The following is a 22,777-nucleotide window of genomic DNA, read 5'->3' as shown; positions in this document are numbered from 1 at the left end:
TACAGGCCAGGAGGAAGGAAGTCACTTACCTCCAAAGAGTGATTACTATAAACACAAGGCAAGAGTGCTGGACTCTTCCTCTCTGAGCGGTGCTCTCGACTAACGCCGAGGACGTGGCTTTGCTCTGAGCTCTGTGTTTAGTCCTGACTTTAATGACCTGTTTGCTGAAACCCAATGAACTGGAAGAAGTCTGCCAGCTTTCCTTGTTAAACAGATTCACTCATCAGGCTGACTTCCCAAATCCCCCCTCTGCAGCAACGCCTCTGCTGCCTCTTGTTCGTTTGCATCTGATTCTCTTGTAACAGCTATGACTTGTTGGAACATTTGCCACACAGATGATTGCACTTAAATCTTGACTTTGCACAACGCAAGAAACGAACCCCAGTCTGTGTGGTGATGAAATCACGTGCTTTCCATGATAAACGCTCTATTCGGAGTTTTTGAGAGAGGACTTAAACTCCTGCTGTGCAGACCTGCCTACAGTTCCCAAACGGATGGGACACCTAAGGATAGTTGTTCCTGAGTGTTTATCAGCCAGATTCAAACGTGTGTTGTTTCCACGCGCAGACCTGGGAGGAGACGGTGAGCGTGGCCACGGCTCCGCCGTCTCTGAGACCCTTGGGGCCTCTACTTTCTAAGCTGTGAACGGGTGACTGGACCCCACGGGCAGGAGCAGCCCACAGAGAAGACACCCCACCCCGAGGGGCTCCCCACTGGCAGGTGGAGATGGACGTCTGCGGTCCAGCCCGGACCTGGTCGTCATGCCAGCGCCCCCGGCTGGTTCTGAACAGGCGGGGGGCAGGGTGGGGCGCGATCCGACAGCTCGTGTCACAAAGTCTGTGGACACAAGTGATATAAACCCAAACCCAGACGAAAGGTCTGGTGGGATCGTCATTGAAAGTTTGGCTACGGAGAAATGTGACTGATAGAAGTTATGTTCCAAAGAAAGTTCGACACTTCTATATACAAAATAGATAACCAACAAAGACCTGCTGTATGTAACACAGGGAACTATACTCAATATTTTGTAACAAACTGTAAGGGGAAAGAATCTGAAAAAGTGTATATGTATAACTAAATCACTTTGCTGTACCTGAAGCTGACACGATATTGTAAATCAGCTATTCTTCAATTATAAATGAATAAATAAGTAAAAAAGAAAGTTAACCAGTGCGCAGTTATTTTGTTTAGAATGACCATTGGCTTGTCAACTGGGAAAAAAAATCATTGTATGGAAGGCTGTAAAAGTGAAACACTGTACACGGCTAAGGATATTTTCTAAATAATTAATTTACAAAGTAAACAAGTAATTAGCCAGCTTCCAAATAGTCTAATGAACAATAAATTAGGCTCCAAATTGCAGCATTTTTATCAGATGCTATATTGTGCATTATTTATATATATACTGAAAGTCTGAGGGAAAAAAAAAACCTCTTAGAGATGGGGAAACAATAAAAAGTCGCTCTAGCAAAGCTGTAGATACACCTTTCCCGATTTTTAAAAAGTATATGATTTCTAAAACTAAAAACTCTAGTGTGCAGATATATTTATATTCTGTTGAATGGCTCTTACTCATGACAACTTTGTCACTATGGTTTTGGAGAACTCGGGCTGTAGTAAATATGAAATGCAATGACTAATTCACAAAGCATTTGCTGCACCCATTTGCTGTGATGGGTTTACTGGGCTGGGAGGAGGGGGACCACATTGCTTGAGGATATTTAAGATGGAATCGGTTTTTGCTTTTTTCTAGTTCGTATTGTCCAGGCACGATGCACTCAGTACTTTAGACAGAGCATCTCAGTGATACTCACAAATAGAACTGTGGTGGAGAATCTTCCAGTTTTCTCCATTTTACAGACAGGAAAGTGGCCCAGTCAGTAGTGGGTGGGGACAGAGCCTGACCCCGGCCTCCTCACGGCCTCGACGGCCAGGCCATTTTCTTAAGGAGCATATGGGTCTGCAAAGGACTTTGGTGCAACTGTTCGCGTGGCCCCGAGGCCCCCGTGTTCATGGAAACTGGAGACTCCGTGGCTCTCAGCGGGAGACACACCCTGGAGTGGACGTGGCTGCGTGGACTCAGGCCGCTCATCAGGCCTGGAGGGCGATCAAGGGGCCCGGAGCTCGGGGGAGAGGCCAGCGGAGCAGAACGTCCAGCCCCGAAGAGCCCAGGGGGGCGAGCCTGCCCGGGGGGCCCGTGTTGCAGAGGCCGGTGATCAGAGAGCATCCTCGAAAGGCCCTCCGACACCCTGCTCCAGTCACATCCCTTCTCCGTGTTTGGGACCTTTTTCTCCTTGTTTTTCAAAACAGAAGCAGAGTTTGAGCGCTGTGATGATTTCAACCACGGCATAGCTATACCGTTCTTAACTGAATTTGACCTTGTGGCACCCTGATTCCAGAAAATACAGCACAGAAGTGAGTTAATGAAAAATGATTTTGTGATACAGGGACAAACAGCTACTCCCAAAGAAATGTTTTTCAAATATATGAGTAGGTAAAAATGGAAATTTTCTATTGTGTAATCATAGGAAAATCAGTTACTTTTCAGAAAGAATTGTATTCTAATCCTTCTAGACTCAAGAATTATTGTTCTTTTCTTGGAAAGTGAAAGAAGCACTGAAGAGGTCTTACCTGATTCTGGAGAACCCACGATGCTTGCTGTTCTGGTCTCTGGGAGCAACAGCTTTATGATTTCAGAAGACCGTAATTTGTTGTTACTCACCCCAAAAGCGGTCCTTGTGTCTCAGCATGAACGAGAAGACAGCGCCGGCACAGGCCACGGCCAGCGTGGTGCCCACGACGGCCCGGGCTCCCATCCTGAAGAGGAACTGAGAGCGCCAGGCGGTCAAGGGCACGGTCGACTCCTCAGGTAGAGTGCCTGTCGGCGACTCTCCCCGCACGAGTCCCCGCGAGGCGGCTGCTCTCAGGAGCTTGGGTCTGAGCTCTGGGAGGTTCTGACCCGCCTGTCTGTGGTGTGGACAGGCCTTGCCCGCCCAACTATTTGAAAACAGATCCCTGCTCTTGGGCAGCTGTGGTCACCGGAATAGCTCGGTGACAACCTGTTTTAATTCATGGGGATGCCTAATGCTGTAAAGCTTCTGGGAATAATGACAGGGAATAAGACAAATCTATTTCCCATAACACATCTCTGTAGAATAAAAAAAAATGAATAACACGAGGAATTCAGCCTTTAGAAAAGAGGTAAATAAAATTTCTAAATGCATGTGGGATTTCCTACAACATTCTTTTTCCTGCTTATAAACTGATTTCAGAATTACGGAGCTGTTAAGACAAAGCAAAAATTCCCAATCAATCATTGCTATCGTCCCAATTTTTCTTTTCCTAGCCTCGGATGTTCTGCTGCTATTTTGGGGCCACGAACTCTGTTAAACGGGGCGGGGCTGACAGGGCATCCTGCGTGGAGCACGTGTCAGGGCCTGCTGACCTGTGAACCGACCTGGCCGCGCCTGCCGGCCGCGCTCTCGGCGCTGAGGTCACAGGAGACCTAACAGTTGTCAGCCCCGCGGCTCTGCTCAGACGGGCTCCCAGATGTGCCCTGAGCCCACATGACAGCCTCCCTCGAACTGCTTTCCGAGTTTCAGTGATGGATTTCTCTCAGAAAAAGGAAAGCCAAACAGTTTCACAGCCAGACCCTCTCCTCCGCTCAGCCAGGACGTAGGTGTGCAGGACAGGTGACCCTGGACGTGCCCGGCTGCCCAGGGCCTGGCCTCCCGCCTATAAAGAGGCTCCAGGCTCCACTTCCCGCCCACGTCACCGGGCTGGACCCGCTCCCGTTCCTGGGTTGGCTGAACGTTTACCTCTGTGTTTGCACAGAAGGCCGTGTGCTGGCCAGGTGTGGCCTCACCTGGGTCCATGTGAGGTTGCGCCTCTGGCCCTGGAGTGAGGAAGAAAGGGAAAGGATGCGTATGTGTCGGGAAAGAAGAAACCAAGAAGCACTCTCCTGGTTTGTAGAGAGTGTGGGGTCTCTGAACCTCTCCACTTGGCGTCTGAGTCTTGGGTTTCTTCTACATGAAAATCATCTTCCTGCTCTTTTCCCCTCTCTTCTTGGTGCCTTATTCAAACTCGGGGATGCTGCCTCCGTGAAAGCTGAGGTTAGATGCGGACACGCAGGCAAAGCACCGGGACATCAGGACATATTTGAAGCATTAGAATGCCACGATTAGCATAGGAGAGGTCGGTCTGAAAGTCACCCAGTAAATGAGTTAGAAAAGCAGGTGGGGGATCGTCAACGGTTGCGGTAATTTCTCCCTGAAATGGTGGCAACAGGCTGAGACAGTGAGAGGAAGGGCCAGACTCCAAGGCCCCTTCACAGCAAAGCAGGGACTTGGTGACTTGCCTCCCTGGGAGCAGGGAGCGGGCAGAGCCGGGGCCCCGCCGGGCTGAGTTGCTGGCCTGAAGTCGTGGAGATCCCGCGTCTGACTCTGGGGAAGCCAGGGAAGGAGGGGAGCCGGCTGAGAGAAGCAGGGGTAACCGTTCGGGTTTGGACATTGGATTTGAGGCGTTGGAGCTGTGCACAGGCAGCCAGCTGGCAGCATTTGGAAGCACACTTTTGGACCTTTGGGTGGAATTTGCCTGAAGAGGGTCGTGAACATAGACGAGGCAGCCGGATGTGACACACGGGATGGTTCAGGGAGAACACAGGGACCCAGAGGAGTCCCTGTACTGGGACACCAGCTGGCGTCGGCCTGTGTTTAGGGCCCTGGACGTGAGGACGATCCCAGTGGAGACCGGATGCTCCTTTGAGCTCTTGGCCGGCTCGGGGCAGACGCTCGGACGGGCGGCCTTGTGCACACAGCCTCAGACGCCGGCGCCCTGACGTAGCCGTGTCCACGGGCGTCTCGTGCCGGCTGGCCGCCCCCAGGGACAGCGGGTCCTTGTGCTGAAGCCACCCTCCACGACTGGGCCCAAGGTGTTCCGTGCCTCGCGCCAGAGCCTGGAGCTTGCGTGGTGCCCCGGGGGGCTGAAGCAGCCACGTCCCGCTGAGCCTTCTAGAGGTTCCAGCTCACCGGTGTCCCCACCCCGCGTCCTCACACGAGGGGTCAGGATAGCACAGGGCTGAGCAAAAAACATTAGACTGAGGTGGAATCCCGGGCCTTGACGCCTCGCCCTTGCCGGAGCCCTGAGGCTGTTGCTATTCACCCCCCCAGCCCGGTCCCGAAGTGGCGGGGCCCCAACAAAGGTCCTATCCCTCCAGAAAAGAGGCATAAGAAGGGCGCGTCATTATTCTTTCTTTAGTGAATTTAAATCACTACAAGGGATGATAGAAATGTTAGTGGGTGTTAAGTCGGTAGTTCGCTTTTCTGGTTCATGAAATGTTCTGACGACCTCAGCTTTATATTGTGCATTAAGAACACTGATATTTGGTGAGTTATAAACAAAAAACTATACGACTCTCCTGAAATACCTGTATCATTTAACTAACTGCTTAAAGACAATCTAGGAAAGGGAATCTTTGGGGAGATTTTTAAAAAGCAATTGTGCCCTTTTTAAAAAGAAATAAAGAAAACATTTTGGCTTTTGTTAAAGTAACAATTACACAAGGAAACCTATCTGCTTGGTCAGTCTGGCAAAACCAGCTCAGGGGTGCACTTTTGAGAGGTATTCATTGCATTTCCAGCTGCCTTTGAAGGGTCCAGAGCGTGTGCCCTTTTCAATGTTCTGAGAAAATGTTCTCCAGCTTCAGGCAGTGAGACCTGACAGCCCCTCACCACATACGCACATGTCCCAGTCGGTCACGAGGACTGTTGGAATTTGTTGATGGGACCGTCGTTCTACAGGTATCTTTAAAGTCACGGTGCATATGATTCGCCCATGTTCACGTGCACAGAAATGAAAGCCCCGGGACGCGTGTCCTGAAGCTTCGGGAGGGTCTGTCCTACATTAACAACTGTGTTGCCTACCATCCGTCTCCCCGGGACCTGGGTCCCCTCCACGCTGTGTGTGACTCTCCACCTCTGCACCTGGAGAAGTGGATGCTTCTGTGTCGTCCGCTTAACACATATGACGTGGGCGGAGGTGACAGCTAAACACATCTGGATTTCCCTCTGTGTCCACGGCCTTACAATGAAGACGGGGTCACGTGATCCGCCTCCTTTGGAAACATCGTGTCCAGAGTGAGACGCGGCCTCTCCTCCTCCCCGGACCCCAGGGCGCTGGTCGTGTCCCGTGGGCTGGAGACGGCGTCTCCCCCGTGTCCTCACTGCCCTCCTCTGTGCGTCTGCGTGTCTGTGTCCTGACCGCCTCTTCCTACAGGGACACCTGTCCTCCTGGGCTGGGGCCCCTTCTGAAGAGCTCACTTTACCCAAATTACCTCTTTAAAGACCCTATCTGCACACACATCCGGAGGTTCTGGGGGTCAGGGTTTTGGCTGTGAACTCTGGGGGACACGAGGCCGCCCATCCAGGCTGCAGTGAGACGCAGCGAGTCGCCCTGCCGCTGGGCCCCCCGGCGGGAGCCCACTCCTCTCGCCGCCAGCACGGGAGGGAGCAGAGCTGCTGTTCACACGTCCGTACCCGCCGAGGAGAGGATGCGCCCTCACGGCAGCGTGCGAGAGGCAGCCGGGATCCAGGGACCACGCGTGGCTGGCCTGCCCACACGGACTCCGTGTGAAGAGATGTGCGTCCGCGGGCCCCTTGCCTTCCACTTCCAGTTCACGTGTGACTCTTGGACGCGGTTTGTGCCGGGGAAGGGCGTGGACCCTCCCGCCCACGGGGATGGTGGCCTCCCGGGGGATGCCGGCGTGGCCCTGCCCGGGTCACGCGAGCCTCCCGGGCTCACGTGGGCGGAGCCGGCCTGGGGACACCAGTGGGCCACGCCCAGGGCTCTGATTGGGAAAAGCACTCAGTGCCCACTTAGCTGATGGGGCCACAGGTGCAGACTCGGCCGAGGCGGCTGGGGGCCTCGCCCCGACCCCAGGCTCTGTGATTCGAGCACCCGAGGGCCCTCCCGCCTGCCCGCTGCGCTGCGTCCTCTGGGTTGCTAGCTCGGCAGGGCCTCCGGGCAGAGGTTGCCGTGGGGTCCCCACTCCTGCCAGCCCCGACCCTCCCCCGGCCCCCGGAGGAAACTGGAATCTACCCTGAGAGACAGTGCTCGGAGCCCGTCACTGCAGAGACGAGTCCCCGGGTGGAGCCCGGCGGCCGGGTTAGAGGCGGCGGTGGCAGCCGAGCCCTCGGCCGGCAGATCCCAGGCCCCGCCGGAGGTGCGGGCTCTTCCTGGGCGCCAGCGGGGCACGGAGAGCGGGGGACGGGCGCGGCCGGCAGGGTCTCTTCTCCTCTGGGGACATCGGTGTGAGTCGTCCCCAGAGGTGGCCTTGCTGGGCCGACTCGGGGCCCCGATGCTGGAGGCCTCTGCGCTCTCACAGCCCCGCTTCCTGCATGCAGGGGCCCCTGGACCGAAGCTCTCTGCCTTTCGGACGAGGAGGAGGACGCTCTGTCCAGGTCGAGGAGAGACGCCCACAGCGCAGGGCCCAGGGGCCGAGCGGCAGCACCGCCAGGCCCGAGGGCGGGGAGGGCCAGGAACACTGCCAGAGGGTTTCCTCTTACTTCTGTTGTTCCCGGTTGTTGCCACAGGGACACAGGATTCGAAAGCAGTCTCTCTATTTATATTTTTGTTAAAGAGAAGAGGAATTTTTTAAAAAGTTCTCCTTTAGGTTTAGTCATTAGTGACTGACTGGCCAAGACGCGAAGGGAGTCTGTGTGAATATTTGATCCTTGCCGATAAAAATCCTGAACAAACTCACGCCTACAGCGAACGCATCATCAGTCCATTGAAACGTGAAGCAACTTTTCAGTCTCACTTGCCCGCTGGGCGGGTCCGCACCTTGCAATGGAGCCCTTCTTCTCAGACACGTGCAAAGCAAGTCACACATATTTCTGGTTTTCAGTACAACTGTACGTGCTTTCGGTAACCCAGGAGTCCCCCTACCGATCTTTAATAACTTTGCAAAAATGAGTTCTCTGGATGTAAGAAGCTTGCTAACAAGGACAGGAGGTCAAGTGCTGTATGAAGGATGGAAATTAAAGTCCACGGCGTCCAGGCTGAAAAGCGCTCTCCAGCCAGAAGCCCCGCGTTTCAGGTTGCGTTTTCTTGTGGCAAAAGGAGGCAGCTTTCCTGGTCAGCAATGATAATCACCTAATTCAGAGAATCCACAGAGACGACGTGCTGCGGCAAGCAGGGAAGCACTGGTTTTCCCAGGTAAGGCACCCGGGTAAAGGACGTGACGCTGCACGTGTATGACCGTGCGCAGCCCCTGTAACATCCTCACGAGGCACCTGCCGTCGCTTCTATTTTCAGATGGGGAAACTGAGGCTCGGAGATGCGGAAGTTCCTGCCAACAGTCAGACACCCAGTCACTGCTGGGGCTGAACCAAAGGATCACGGGCAGGGCGGCTGTCTGCCGCCCTGGGCTCCACCCCTCCGGCTGCCTTCCATCCCACCCAGAGCAACGGCGGGTGTCCGGCCGTGGCCTGCGGGCGGGGCCGCTCTCACAGCCGCGTCCTTTCTGAGCTCCCTTCCCGGCTCCCGGGGCCTCTTCATCCTGCCCCCGGGGGCTCCTCCCGGCCCAGCGACACCGCACCGCACGGCCTGGCCTGACCACGTGGCATGCAGTGACAGCCCCCACCTCATCAGGACGCGTTGGTGTCAGGTGGTTCTCCGAGTGTCATCGGCACCTGACCCGGGGAGCATCTGCCCCTTTTCTGTGTCTCGTGGTGGAATAACAAGGCCACAGTCCTCCCATCAGCGGGCTGGAGGTGGGGTAAAGGGTGATTTTCATTTACCTCTGCCGATTTAACCGTGGATTATTTAAAAATGAACGATAGAATAGTGAGTCAAAATGTGCATTCCCTTTTATTCAATGTGATGGCAAACACCTGATACTTTGTGTGCTAAAAGTATCTGTATATAAAATAAGCTCACAATTTTCAGTGTCTAAGAGAAAAGTGAATTTTACTAGCACAGGTAGACAAAGCATTTGTCTTCTCACATTTGTGAATGTAGTTGAGACAGTACAGCTGGTAAAGATTACTGCAGTGAACTAAATAAACAGAGTTATTTTCTGAGGCCCTCTGGGCTCTTCCCTTTCAGGACGGGAGACAAGGCTTATTCCTTGACTTGACAGTTCAGAGATGTTTCCAGGCCCTTGAGAAAGATGTTCCTGGGCTGTAAAGCTGGCAAGAAGGCTTATTTAGCTTTAAAAGGAAATTATCTACATTTCAAAGAGAAGGAGAAAGAACTTATAATTCCAAGGTTTCCAAAGTCGATGCTCTATGAAAAAGGAAGAGGGGGCAGTCTCTCCCCTCATTACCACAGGAGAATCAAGCCTCTTAGTTTGTATTTGCTCTTTCAAAACACGGGTGAGACGCAGCTCACGAGATGAACTCATGGTTAAAGGGAAGAGATTAACAGAGCCCTTGATCCGTCCGCGGGCGCGGCCCCGGGGCCCACCTCCATCCCCTGCGTCACGGGCACCCCATCCTCTGGGACGGCGCAGACCCTAGGAGCCCTCCCGCACCCACCACGGGGTCCAGCGGGCACTTTCCCGGGTGCAATCCCTTCCCCAAAGTCTGAGCGTCCCCAAGGGGCCCTCGGCCCGATGGCACGCTTTGGGATGTGCGGGTCTGAGTAGTCCATAGCTGGCCCCGTGTCCCCAGAGGTCCTCCCGTGTGACGTGGCGACCAAGGCTCCCCACGTGTGTGTTCAAGCCCCACAGGCTGACCCCCGGGTCCCGTCCTGCCTTCGGTGGAGCCGGCCGGGCAGGTCAAGGAGAGGCGGCTGAACTTGGCCTCGAGGAGGGCTGGGGACCCAAAGTCACAGCACGGGGGGAAGAACCTGCGGCCAGGGGTGGGCGGGCATGCGTATTCTCACGCTCCTGTGTCAGAGAAGCCCTCGTTCATTAAATTTGAGATTGATTTCTTACCATCGCAGAGCCTAATTCCCCGGGGGAAGCCCCTCCCCGTCGTCCCGCTGGGGTCCCAGGCCCTAGATCACTCCGCCCTCATCCTCCAGGACGGGCCAGGGCACGGGGAGCACCGGACGCCTGCTGCCCAGGGTCCTCCCGGAGCCCCGGCAGGCCCGGAGCACAGCGCGGCGGGCGTGGGGGCGGCCAGGGCACCTGCTCTGCTCGGGGAGCGGGGAGGGCTCGGCCTCAAGACAGGCCCAGCGAGGACGGCCGCGACGGGGAAACGGGGTCACACGCCAGCCTCCTCCCCCGCAGGCCAGCCCCGACCCTTGGCGCTGACAGGGCTCGCCCTCCACGCGGTCCCCGCTGACCCTGGTCACCGTCACCGCTGACCTCCGTCCCTGTGAGTGCTGACCTTGCCCTGGTCACTGCCAGCAATGACCTAAGGCCGTTTCAGTGCTGAGAGCTTCTGCTGACCCAGGAGAGGCCCAACTTCCCAGAATAAAAGCCCGAGGAAGCAGCAGCTGAGCCTCCAGCCTCAGGCGTGGGACGGCCCCCACCCCTGGCCGGAGGGGTCAAAGTTTGGGGCTGAGCGAGCCTCGGGGGCAGCGGATCCCAGCCCCGCCGTCGGGTCCCGGAGCTCAGAGGGAGAAGCCAGGCCCCCCAGGGGTCAGCTTCCGGGCACTGAGCCCGACCCCCGCGCTCTCCCCAGCCTCTCCCGTCACCGGCTTGTCACCGTACCTGGAGGGTGCACCCGGCCCCGCGGATCAGGGACGGCTTTGTGACTGTGAGCCCCTTGGTGTCTGGGCCGCTCCACGTCATCCGACCCGATGGCGACGTTTGTTTTCGTTTCTCAGTTAGAAGATCCTCAAACGAGAGTCTGCCCCGGGGAAGGGATGGGGCTGGTAGATGTTTGCTGTGTCCTGAGCGTCACTTCTCCAGGTTCTGGAAACAGAAGCCATGTTTATTTCTGAAATTGCCTTCCTCCTGCTCCACACACACACGTGCACACACACACACACTCACACATGTACAGACACGTACACACACACTCACAATGTACACACACGTGCACACACACTCACACATGTACACACACGTGCACACACACTCACAATGTACACACACGTGCACACACACTCACAATGTACACACGTACACACACTCACAATGTACACACACGTGCACACACACACATGTACACACACGTACACACACACTCACAATGTACACACACGTGCACACACACACTCACACATGTACACACACGTACACACACACATGTACACACACGTGCACACACACACTCACACATGTACACACACTCACAATGTACACACACGTGCACACACACATGTACACACAATGTGTACACACGTGCACACACACTCACACATGTACACATACGTACACACACTCACAATGTACACACCGCGCACACACACGTACACACACGTACACACACACTCACAATGTACACACACGTGCACACACACACACTCACATGTACACACACGTACACACACACACTTATGCTCCCATGCAGGCACACACAGGCAGGAACGCACACGCACACGTACACACACGTACACACGCTCAAACATTTACACACACACACGTAGGCTCCCATGCAGGCACACACAGGCAGGAACACGCACACACAGGGAGGAACACACACGCACACATACACACACGTGCACATGTACACACACATAGGCTCCCACGCAGGCACACACAGGCAGGAACACACACACCTGTGCACACACAGACATATGGTAGACACACGTGCAGGCACATATTATTCTTGTGGAGCTCATGAATCTCCTGCCAAATCCGAGACAAAGACTGTGTTCAGGGCAGGCAGGGTTTTCTCTCTGTGTGTGAGTCAAGGTGAAAAATAATGTCTACCTGGAGGAAATCGGGAATATTGATTTCCCTGAAGGAAACATGTGGATATTCTTTTTGTTTTGCATTTGCTTTGAATTCCAGTTTTAAAGGAACAGTTTATTCTAGGAGAAAATTTTTTCTCAGGAAAAATATGTATTATTTAGTATTCTTGTCTCTTACTGTGGTGTAAATTTACTGTTGGGTACCAATAAAGCATATATCCTTTTTCCAACCAAACTCTGTATTATCTATTTTGTCACTGCCAGAATATAAACCACTTTTCAGGAAAGCTGTGCTCGTCTTTTTGTACTGCTGTCTGTCATGCTGCCACGGCCCTCGGGAAGTTTTTCAGAAACGTGCATTTGGTTTTCTTTCATTGCCAGAAGCATTTAAGTTTGCTCAGTTCTGAAATACCATTAAGTTGATCTCGGAATGTTACCTGTGGTTAAATGCCTTTATTCTCAATTCTGGGGAGAACGGGGGAGTGGGGCGGAAGGCTCGGGCCTGGGTTTGGCTCAGAAGGCGCGGCCCCTGCTTATTTACGGCCTGGGCCTTGGCCGCGCAGTAGGGCTGTGCCCCTGGCCGACTCTGGGCCCCCCTGGCAGGAGCAGCGTCACCTGGCCGCGACCCCTGGCCCTTCTGCGCTGAGAGTGCCCGGTGCCCTGCGGGCGACATAGACACGGGGCCCAGGGCCAGGAGGGCCAGGAGGATCGCTGCTCCATGGTAAGTGGAAGGCCGTCTCGGGTCATTTCTAGGCAGAAATGGAACCTCTGAGGACACGACCCAAAGCCCCTTAATGACCTGTTTGCTCAGATCAGACAGACTTGTAGGAATGTCCCTCGTGGACTGTCTGAAAGAGCAGGAAGGCCGCTCAGTCCCGTCTGCGTGCATTCGTGCGGCGGCTTCCTCCTGCAAGGAGTGGAAAAGGGGCACACTTTTTATAAAAGCACTTGGCACTGGGTGACTGGCTGAAGGTCAGAGCTGGGCTTCGCTCCCGGCAGGCGTTTGGGGAGGACAGGCCGGCCCTGCGGGCGGAAGGGGGCTGTGCACCCCACTTCCAGGGGCCTCGGGGGCGGGCTGTAGTTAAGTGGACAGCTGGCCCCCGGACGGCAGAGCCGGGGCCTCCTTCCTCTTTCTCTTCCCAGGGGTAGGGGCACCTGTGAGCTGACGTACCTCCCACCCCAGCCCGGGTAGAGGCACCTGTCAGAGCCCAGCCTGCACCCAATGCCCAGGGGACACGCTCGAGGGACACAAGCGACCTGAATGAAAGACTCAGGACCTCACTCCCAAGGGACTGAGGGAAACACTCGCCACCTGTGACTGAAAATAGCCTCCTGGGTCCTCATCTACTTTTCCTCACCTTCCGGCGACAAACTGTACAGCATTTGGCCGAATCTTTGCTCTAATTTTACCTCATGCTGCGTTTTGGAACTGAGGCCATTTATCTAAACAAGGGAATATAGCAGATTCGTGGTTAGTATGCAGCTTCAACAAAAAACAGAAATAGAATTTCGACTCCGAAGCCTGAGGGATCTAGAGGGTTGGAAATACTGAGTAATTCCTGCCTCTGAATACCTTTTCATGTGATGGTGTAGATGCTGTAAACCAAGATAGAGCCTCTCTTCCATTATGAAGACGAGTTTTTAATTCGCCACTTTACTCTGCTAACGTAGACCCAAGTTAAGAGTGTGATTTTTTTTCTATCTTCTACATGTTCTATCAGCAATTTGTGATGGAAGTAATTTGATGCAGTTTACTTCATGATAATTTTTTCTTTTTAAAATTTGAAAATGAGAAAAAAAAAGAATGAAAAAACTCACTAATCAATCTTTTTGTTTCGATGTTTAAAATTCGCATGCATCTATTTAAAAGATAAATCTACAAATTAAAGGGCTCACCTTTTCAGGTGTGCTGTTCTTTCCAAAGAATTCCTCTGTCAACAATGTTGAATAAATGTTTTCAGATATTCTCTGCTGAAAGTTAGACCCCTGAAGGGCCAACATTTGGTTCTACTAGATAGGAAAAGCCCAACACAGCAGGGATCGTTTCCCTGAGAGGTCGTGGGTTGGTAAGTCTGTAACACACTTGGAAAATTCATTTTCCACGACTAACAACAAAAGATGAACTCAGCCAAAAATTCAGCCGCGTCAGTGAAAACAAAAAGGAACACACACACAAAAGCCTGGGGCTGGCCGGGGTTGTCCCGTGGCCGGAGGGGCAGGAGGGTTTCTGATGGAGGTGACCAGAGGTCCCCGCCAGGGAGGAGCTGGTGACACGGCTGCAGCACAGGAACTGGACTCGAGGGGGTTTCCAGTTCCTCGCATTCCAGCAGTTTGGGCGTAAAGAACACCTCTGTCCAGACTGGATCCTCGTGACCTTGTGAAGCAGAGAGTGTCCGAAGCCTTGACCCCGAGAGCAGTTTGTCCGAGGAGGCCTGTTGCTGATTCAACGTCCTGGAGTCCTTGCCCCCTTGTTTCAGAGCATCCGGAATACGTCTTCAGGATTCCCTGTCGGAACTGTGGCTCCAGTTTGGGGAACACGGCAAAGATTTTTGTCTGCTTGGCTCACCGCTGCAGTCCTGGTTCTAGAATACTCTTTGATTAGGGGCAGAAATCCATTTGAGAGGGGTTCACCCCCACCCCCGTGAGCTGAAGCCCTGGACGGCTCTGAAATCCTGAGCAGCGAGAAGACTGCTGATTCTGCAGCTGATTTTTCTCAGCGTTATTCTACCTGCGTCCCGAATGCATGCAACGGGCAGGTAAAGGGAAAGGGTGAGAGAAGCAGAGAGGCCATGTGGGTGACGGTGGAGCTGCTTTTTCCGTTCGGCTGAAGAGTCTTCAAAGGTGGTTCTTCTTCCCAAGGGGAGAAAAGAGTTCTAAACCAACACAGGCATTTCTATACCTATCAGCATAAAAACGACGCTAATTTATCACACTCAGCGTATTACTTATGGATTTGAAATGGATGCTGTAGACATACTGTAGGTAGCAGCTTCCTTTATCTTTTAGAACGCCGTTTGTATCTTCCTTGAATATTCTGAAGCTATATATGTTCCTCTCACCGTTGTTTGGGGTTTTATTCATCACCAACAATTGTATGTCAGTGCACATGTTGGAATACATTCAGGCTTGGGAACTTCAACTGTCCATTGACCTTTGAAATTAATGACACCAAAAAAACTGAGAAAAACAAAATTAAAAAAGAAAAGAAATTAATGACGTGGGGAATAACAGTGAGACTGAAGGCTGGGCGGGGAGTTCCTACAACTGTGAACAGGTGACCCTGAACTCTCTGTGTCTGAATTACCCACAACGGTTAATGGCCCTGAGCATAGCAGGGGTTTATCAGTGCTTTTTGAACAAATAAAAGGATGTCTTCTAGGACAGAGCTGTGAGTCACCTGCACCTTCAAGAAGTCACGAAAGCCTGTCCTGACTCTCAGCACTTGGAGAAAACAAATGCAAAAGCCGTATAAAGCCAGTTAAATGCGTGTCCTTCCGTATTGCTATGACTGTTTCTGTCCCCCCAAATTCCTGTATGGAAGCCAAGCCACAGGGTGCTGGTGTCTGGAAGCAGCGCCTCTGGGAGGTGATGAGGCCGCACGGGTGGCGCCTCGTGATGGGATTGGTGACCTTATAGCACCGCTTCCTCCGGGTGAGGACACAGCGAGGAGACACCATCTGAACCGGGAAGAGGGTTCGGAGTCTGCGGACGCCTTGATCTCAGACTTCGGCCTCCAGAACTGGGAGAAATGAATGTCTGTGGTTCATAAGCCCTCAGTCTGTGGTTTCTGTTACAGCAGCCCGAACGGAATACGACACTCACTCTTATCCAAATTTCCAAGTATGCACTGTTTTATCAAGAGTGACGAAATTCTAAGTCATGTGGGTATTGCCTTTGAGTTTTAAAATAAAAACACACAAAAAAGAACACTATTAGCCAGATTATGGAAATCCTGCTAACGTGGTACAATCACCATCACATTTATGAATGGTCCAGGGCTTTAAAGTAAACCAGCTTCCTAATTACTATACAAAAATCTAGAATTCCTAACCTGTGGTAGACAGTCGTAGTTTATACAAAACGTGTTATATTACAAAATGATGTCTATTTGGAACCAATATGCCAACGTTCTTCCGGAAGCATGAAGGCCACATCCCATGTCTGAACTGACCCACGAGGGTGGATCTCGGCTGCTACCTCGGCCGCCGTCACCTGTCACGTTGGCCTCCTGAGGCCACCTGGCCTCATCCGAGCCCACAGGCTGCACCGGGTCCTCAGCCTCCTCCTGCTGTGGCTGTAGGACCAGCCACAGTGCCTGCCCCGAAGAACCTTCCACAAGTGTTTGTTGAATAAATAAACCTACCATGAGCTGTTCACCTCAGACCTCCACGTTTTTCTCACACTAGCTCTGTTGACTCTGTCTCCCTGGATTTAGAGTCTTTTAACTCCAGTGTGGTGCTATCTTCTAGAACATACGCTGTGCTAGTTTTATCCCAGGGTTAGCCAGTTGGGAGCTTTACAAAGTTTCTAGGGTGCGTTTTCACCAATCCCGTCTCTCCTTCTGACTTAGCTGTGCTTCTGATGGGGGGCCCGTGTCCCTTTCCCCCGACCGCAAGTCTGCAGGGCTGCCAGTGGCCCAGCGTTCACTTGTCCAAGGTGGCCATGGTGGGAAGAAAGGCCTCCTGAGATGGGATCCTTGTCCACAGCCCTGCGTCCAGCAGGCTCTTGGCCACTGAGAGGAAAAGGCTTTTCTGAGTGAAATCAAGTTGGCCGTCAATGACCACTGCATCTTTGTATCTTTCTCTTTATACATACATACATACATACATATATATATATAGTAGTGTGTATCTGTTAATCCCGAACTCCCAATTTATCCCTCCCACCCACCTTTTCCCTTTTGGTAACTGTAAGTTTGTTTTCTACGTCTGTGGGTCTGTTTCTGTTTTGTAAATAGGTTCGTTTGTATCATTTTTAAAATTCCACATATAAGTGATATCATATGATATTTGTCTTTCTCTTTCTGACTTACTTCACTTAGTAGGATCATCCCTAGTTGCTGTATAGCACAGAGAACTATATCCAATGTCCTGGGATAAACCATGATGGAAATCCAAAGGAAAACTTTCCATTCTTGGGGAAAATAAAAGTGGTGAGCTCTTGGCATTTTCGATCGTAAGGAAATAAAAATGGAAATGAAATGTGGGTTTTAGCAGTGTGTGCTGTTGGCACCTTCACGTGATCTGGAGGACTGTGGTGACACGCCTTATTTCACAGGGAAGTCGAGTTTTCTCAGCCACAGCTTTGCCTGAGCGGAGGCTGTGTTCCTTGTCAGATGGAACAAGTCCAACCCATCTCTGGAAACTAGTGACATGTTTTATTGGTATCACAACTATAGGAGCATTATAAAATCACACAAAGTCGCAATATTGTGCAGGAAATATTCATTTCTTAAGAAAATAATTTAAATTTCAGCACTCAACAGAAGCACTGCTCAGCTGCTATACATGTATTTTCTGGCAATACTCTGACTGTCTATAAATACCGGATCCACCGAGGCCACCTTCGCTGCTATGAAGGAGTGGATGCAGTGTAGAACAGCCGTCAGATCCTGAAACTCCAGTTCCTGCAAGAAAAAATAGAATGTACTCATATATTATAAATATTAGAAAAACACATTACAGAAAATTTAACAGATTCTATGTTCTTAGAACCACAAGGAAGTTACTCAAGGAAGTACAAATACACACGAACTAAGAAAGGCGGCTGTCAACACGAACACACTGGTTTTCTGGGTTTTTGCACTGATATCCTGACAATTGGGTTTAATTCTTGATTTTCCTGTAACTGACATAGCACTCAGGTCCTCTGTTCGGCATCCTGACCCCGTCTGTGCTGGGTTTTCAGTCACCTGACCAGCAGCGTCAGGTCAGGACTTCGGCCTCCACCGAAGCCTGCAGAGCTCTCCCACAGCAGCGCTCACCGTGTTCCCAACTGAGCAGATGAATCGTGCCAGAGCCTGCGTGTGTGCACGTGCGCCTGTGCACGTGTGGGAACGTGTGTGCACACGTGTGCCCTGTACTCGTGTGCCCGTGTGTGTACGCTCTGCATGCACACATGTGTTGTAAGCGTTCGTGCACATGGATGTGTGTGTCTGCGTGCTCGGCAGGTCAGAGAGCTGCTAGCGTGGAGCCGGAGGCTGGGGCACATGGCCCGCAAGTTCTGTCTCATGTTCTGTGAGTTTCACCCACTGAACCCTGTCACCCAGTAACTTTCCTCTGCAATTTATTTGTCCCAATGACCTCGATTTTTATAAAGTGTTTTAACATTTCATGGTGGCTGAAACACTGATTTTAAATATGATCTACAGCTTGGCATAATTATCAAATTTTAAGTGTTTTAATACCTTGATCTTTTCCTTAATTGGCTAAAACTCTCAGGAAGCCATGAGGGTCTATACAGGGCTCGTCAAACTATGAAGACTGAGGTCACCCAAACTTGAGAAAACATTTCTTCTTTTATGATCCTTACTCTCAGGAATGTTCCATCTATCACAAGGGTGACACTTTCAATAAACGTGTAAGTGTTAGCACTGCCCGGATGCCCTCAATACACCTCCCCGCGCAGAAACCACATTTCCTTATGGCACTACCCCTCCTTCCATCTTGCTGCGCAAACTGCAGACATGCGTCAAAAACTGTCCGTGAGATGAGAGACAGCCCTTCCGAGGAGCGGTAGCCATCCTGGGCTTTTAGTTTTCCCTAACTGTCATCTAATGGCCCAGTGCACGAGGGGGAAATTTTAAAGTCTGTAACCGCTTAAGAGACCAGTTTCCACTCAGCTGTAGCAATTCAGACACAGACCGTATTTCAAAGGGAGCCTTAACCACTGTCCTTCCCAAAGAATTCAACATGGAAGCTGATCAAAGCTATACTTGAAAGAGATGATGGTTAAATAAATGAACGAGTCTCTAGAATAAGTGAATACGCGTTGTAATTTCCCTTAGAAAATGCCCCCAACGAGTATAATTGAACGTGACAATTAGCAGGGATAACCATGCACTGAACACAATTTCCCATGTGTTATTTTACAGGGAACTCAGATCGGGGCTCAGCCACTGAGTGTGGAGACAGGCCCACTGAGGGGGTCAGATATGGTCTCCCACTTGTGGACTCTGCGGCCCAGCCAGTGCTGTGCCGGGGCCTCTGAGCGGCAGCGTTTGCTCATGGAAGAAACGTTCACATGTTGAGGTCTGGGGAAGTCGCTCTGGCTTGTACGTGAATTAACGTACACTTTACGCCGACTTGAACAATCTGTTTTGTGCCATATTAAACATATATTGTGATGCCAGCGCTTCTCTCCCGGGCTGCTCGTGGGGATGAGGCAGTCGTGCTTATGAAGGACCGAGCACAGCGGCGGCTTGTAACGTACCGGGTGCGATAAAAGATCCCCCCACCCACTGGGCCGCGGTGAAGGCCCGACAGCCCAGGAAGGCTCGGAGGGAGGGGCAGGTCCCCAGGCAGGTGTCGTAACCAAGACGACCCTTGCACAGAGACCCTGGGACACGGCAAACCGTTGACAGATGTTTTCCAAGCACATGTCTACGGGAAGCACAATGTCCGGGAAGAAAGCTGAGAAGCAGAGTCAAAGGCCAGCAGGTGAGAAACGGCAAGGCGGCCGGTGATGCTGGGCTCCAACCTGGATGCAGGCGGGACGCGGCTGGTGCACCTTCCCTGTCCCCACACGGAGGAGGGGCACCTTACTGACCGACCGTGCAGGGGACCCGGGAGGAAGGAAGAAGGGAAGAAAGGGAGGGAGGAAGGGAAAAGAAGCGCAAAGAAAGGAAAGCTCTGTTCCGTTGAGCTTCCGGGAAAACAGATTAAGGACAATTTCAGACCCATATTTGGAAGAGGCCGCACTCGCGTGTCCCCTGTTCTGTAGAGGCCCCGCTTCACTCCATCTTCAGGAGGAACCTGGCCTTGTCTCCCTCCACCATCTCTCCACAATCCGACGCCGCCACGGTTACTCCCTGAAGCCGGCAGCGGCGTGATGTACCCCTGCTCAGCCCCCGCCGTCCACGTCTGACCGTCTGCGCGACTCACGGCGCCAAGGAATAGTTTCCAGTGGAGTTTATCCTCCCGGATCATCACAGAGTGAAGAACACCCGCCTCTGTTCCTCCTAAAGACATAAATCACACAGTGCGCTGCCTTCAGCGACCAACGTCTGCCTCGTGGATTCTCAGCTGGGCTCGCCAGAAACCTTCGTGTGCAGAGTCGTCAGGGATTTTCACGATAATTGGAACAATTTTTTCCTTGGAAACTGATAAAAATTTTTGTGAGCGTATCTGGTAGTTCTTTCAATACTAACTGGCTCTTTCTTTCTTCATTAATTTTTTCATTTAAAACACATTTACTAAGTTCTGAAGATAAAAAGCTAAAGAAAAGCTGCCCTTGACGGCTCCGTCTAGAGGCAGAAATGAAATCACAGAGAAACGCGTAAAATACAAACAACGGGCATAGGAAAGGGGTCGGGGGTGGGTAGAAGGGCACCGTCCCTCCCTGCAGTGGACCCCAAATTCGGTCCTTGTAACTTAACTATAATTCGCTTATAATCTATTAAGCAGATCAGTAGGCAAGTAAATCCTGCATTTCAGAAAGCTTGGTTATGCGACACGCTTTTTTTAGGAGAAAGATGTAGAAAACATGAAAACAAATACTTTCTTTAAAAAAGACTGCAACCCCAAAGCTCCAGCCATTGGCCTCGCTGTGGGGTCAGCCCAAGTCCCGGAACTGCATGACGTTTTTGTAAATAATGGATAGAAAAAATAACTTCCCCTCTGCGCTCCCAAAGCCCCGGAAATCCTCCCTCGGATTCCAGAGCAACTCGGCATTTTCTCTTTACGCTCATTCCTGAGGCAGCGATCCGGTTAAACATCCCAGAAAGAGTCTCCATAAACACTCAAAGGTTAACTGCTCCACGACTCTCACTCCCGTAACTAAAAGCTCAATTAATAGGAATAGTTTTCTCTGAAACTCTTGGTTCACTGGCGACATCACGCTGCTCTCCCTTTCACCGGCCATAGCCCTGGTTCCTATTCGGAATTCAGTGCCCGGCTCTTGGTTGAAATCCAGCGGTAGCTACAGGTGCTCTCACGGGTTCTAGATTCCCGACTGGCGTTCCCAACCTTCCCTCTGTCTCACAAGCTGTAATAAACGCAGAACATCAGCCTGAAGCTGATGTTCAAACTGCCGCCCGTGTTTATTAGAGGCTCTCCACGTGCATGTTTCCTGCTCCGTGTGACAACGTGGAAACTACTTTTGTCCCCAGTTTCATCCCCACTTGCAAGGCCCCGCGAGGGGCCTGAGCAAGGGGTCCCTGGTCCATGTGTTATACCTGCTGAGACCCCCGCCCCCCTCTGCCCTACTCTCTCGCACCCCACGGCCCCGGAGGGGAGGCACAGGGGGGCTGCTGGAGGTCCTGGGATCTGGGGGGAGGGTTCACGTGGACATGGGTTCAGTTTGGGTCTCCTGGGAGGTTTGATGTGTCTCACACTCATTTCTGTGTCTAGTTAGCTTATCGCATTTGCAATTTTGTATTTTTTTTCATAAAGAGAGACCTGCAGACTGTTTAAGCTTCAATTCTGCAAATCCTGTATCCGCCCCTGTGGCCTCCACAACTTTCTAGGACTTTCTCTTTTCCTGAAAATGGAAACTGAAGCTGCCTAAGCTGAGGGCCACAAAGAAACCGAGTCTGCTTCAATACACATGCCCCAAAGTTTATGTCATCTGTTTCAAACTGTCTGGTTTAGAGCATCCAATGCCTCTACTCCCTTTATCAACACAGATAACCAAGAGTTGACTAAACCTTAAAAAATAAAAATAAATACTTTTAAATCGAATGAAAGAGGAGTCCCTGTGAAAAGGGAACCCAGGTGTCATGTGACCGTGTCCCGGGACACCAGGCGCTCTGGCAAAGCCCCTGGAACCCGTGAGGACAGGAACCCGGGCGCACTGGGGGGCTAACTTCCTAAGTATCCCCCGGCTCACACGGACGGCACAGGACCTGAGCCTGGAGGGGTCCTGGGTCCCTCCTGGCAGCAGTCCCTAGGGCGAAGGGCAAATCAATGCATCAGCAGAGGAGGAACTGCTGTGTTAGCCGCATCCACGCAGACCAAGGACCAAACACACAGCACAATCACTTCCAGACTCCCTCCCCGTCCCCACTCTCCTCTGACCCCCTCTGCTGGTGGCAATGTCCACTGGACTCCGCTCAGGGTGGCGTGACTGAGCGTGGCCACCTCTCCATCACAGCCCAGGGACCCGAGTCCCTGCCCGCATCACTGTCCCACCGGCTGCCCTGTTGTACACCTCCAGACCCCGAAGTCTTGACAGTGGTTACAGCCTGATTTTGATTCTATCCATTCCCTAAATACAATAATGTGAAGCGTTTCTGCACAATCTCCGTCGTACTTAAAAAGTAGATGTGGCGCATTATCTCATTAACCTCAGTGAAGAGATGTTAAGAATTGACACAATATTTGGATATAACAATGTCACGTGAGATGTGTCCCTCTGATGAATTTCACCAAAAAGTGCGTGCAAAGTGCTGACAATCAGTTTCCAAACAATATGTGTGTGTAGCTTTTGCATTTTTGTTTTCTCTTTCTTTTGGTTTTGTGTATGGAACTTATCCTTCAGTTTGTCTTTAGTTTATATTAAAACTGGGTTGTTGACAACACAGTTATACATAAAGTATGGAAAAGATCAACAGTTGCTGATAGTAAAATGACAGCTCAATGCAATGAATCTGTAAGTTATGTCAGGAGCCTTTGCATTAACAGAGTAGTTTGTTCCTAATACCACAGACAATCCACCACTTAATGCAGTTTGTAAAACTCTTCCTTTAAATATTGACTTCCCCTGTATTTTTTTTTTTTTTTTTTTTTTTTTTGCGGTACGCGGGCCTCTC

General features: G+C 51.7%; 2 protein-coding genes and 1 long non-coding RNA gene across 14 annotated transcripts in view; all 3 read right to left on the bottom strand.

Annotated features, from left to right (window-relative positions):
• Positions 1-2,816, bottom strand: part of TPO (thyroid peroxidase) — a 34,510-nt gene extending 31,694 nt beyond the window's left edge. Inside the window, exon 1 of the mRNA XM_024118961.1 lies at positions 2,723-2,816. Coding sequence (XP_023974729.1) covers positions 2,723-2,816 — 94 coding nt within the window. The remainder of the gene's footprint in view (positions 1-2,722) is intronic.
• Positions 2,817-10,640: 7,824 nt separating this feature from the next.
• LOC114487339 (uncharacterized) lies at positions 10,641-13,738 on the bottom strand. Of its 2 annotated transcripts, none has more exons than XR_003682358.1 (4): positions 13,705-13,738; positions 13,167-13,251; positions 12,608-12,715; positions 10,641-10,864 (listed from the first exon to the last, which is right to left on the bottom strand). It is a non-coding gene; the product is annotated as an uncharacterized lncRNA (long non-coding RNA). The 2 variants fall into 2 exon arrangements; XR_003682357.1 differs by lacking the exon at positions 13,705-13,738 and adding an exon at positions 13,382-13,554.
• Positions 13,739-16,682: 2,944 nt separating this feature from the next.
• Positions 16,683-22,777, bottom strand: part of SNTG2 (syntrophin gamma 2) — a 198,653-nt gene continuing 192,558 nt past the window's right edge. For 9 of the 11 annotated variants that reach the window (XM_028496836.2, XM_028496841.2, XM_028496837.2 and 6 more), the window contains one exon: positions 16,683-17,434. In XM_028496836.2, coding sequence (XP_028352637.1) covers positions 17,303-17,434 — 132 coding nt within the window. In that variant the 3' untranslated portion in view covers positions 16,683-17,302. Of the gene's footprint in view, positions 17,435-18,409; positions 19,988-22,777 lie in introns of those variants that run through there. The other 2 variants (XM_028496840.2, XM_028496839.2) reach the window with 2 other exon arrangements.

Source organism: Physeter macrocephalus, chromosome 12 (genome assembly GCF_002837175.3).
Source record: "Physeter macrocephalus isolate SW-GA chromosome 12, ASM283717v5, whole genome shotgun sequence".
NCBI lineage: Eukaryota > Metazoa > Chordata > Mammalia > Artiodactyla > Physeteridae > Physeter > Physeter macrocephalus.
The sequence above is the reverse complement of the archived record's forward strand: the minus strand, read 5'-3'. Positions and strand labels throughout refer to the sequence as shown.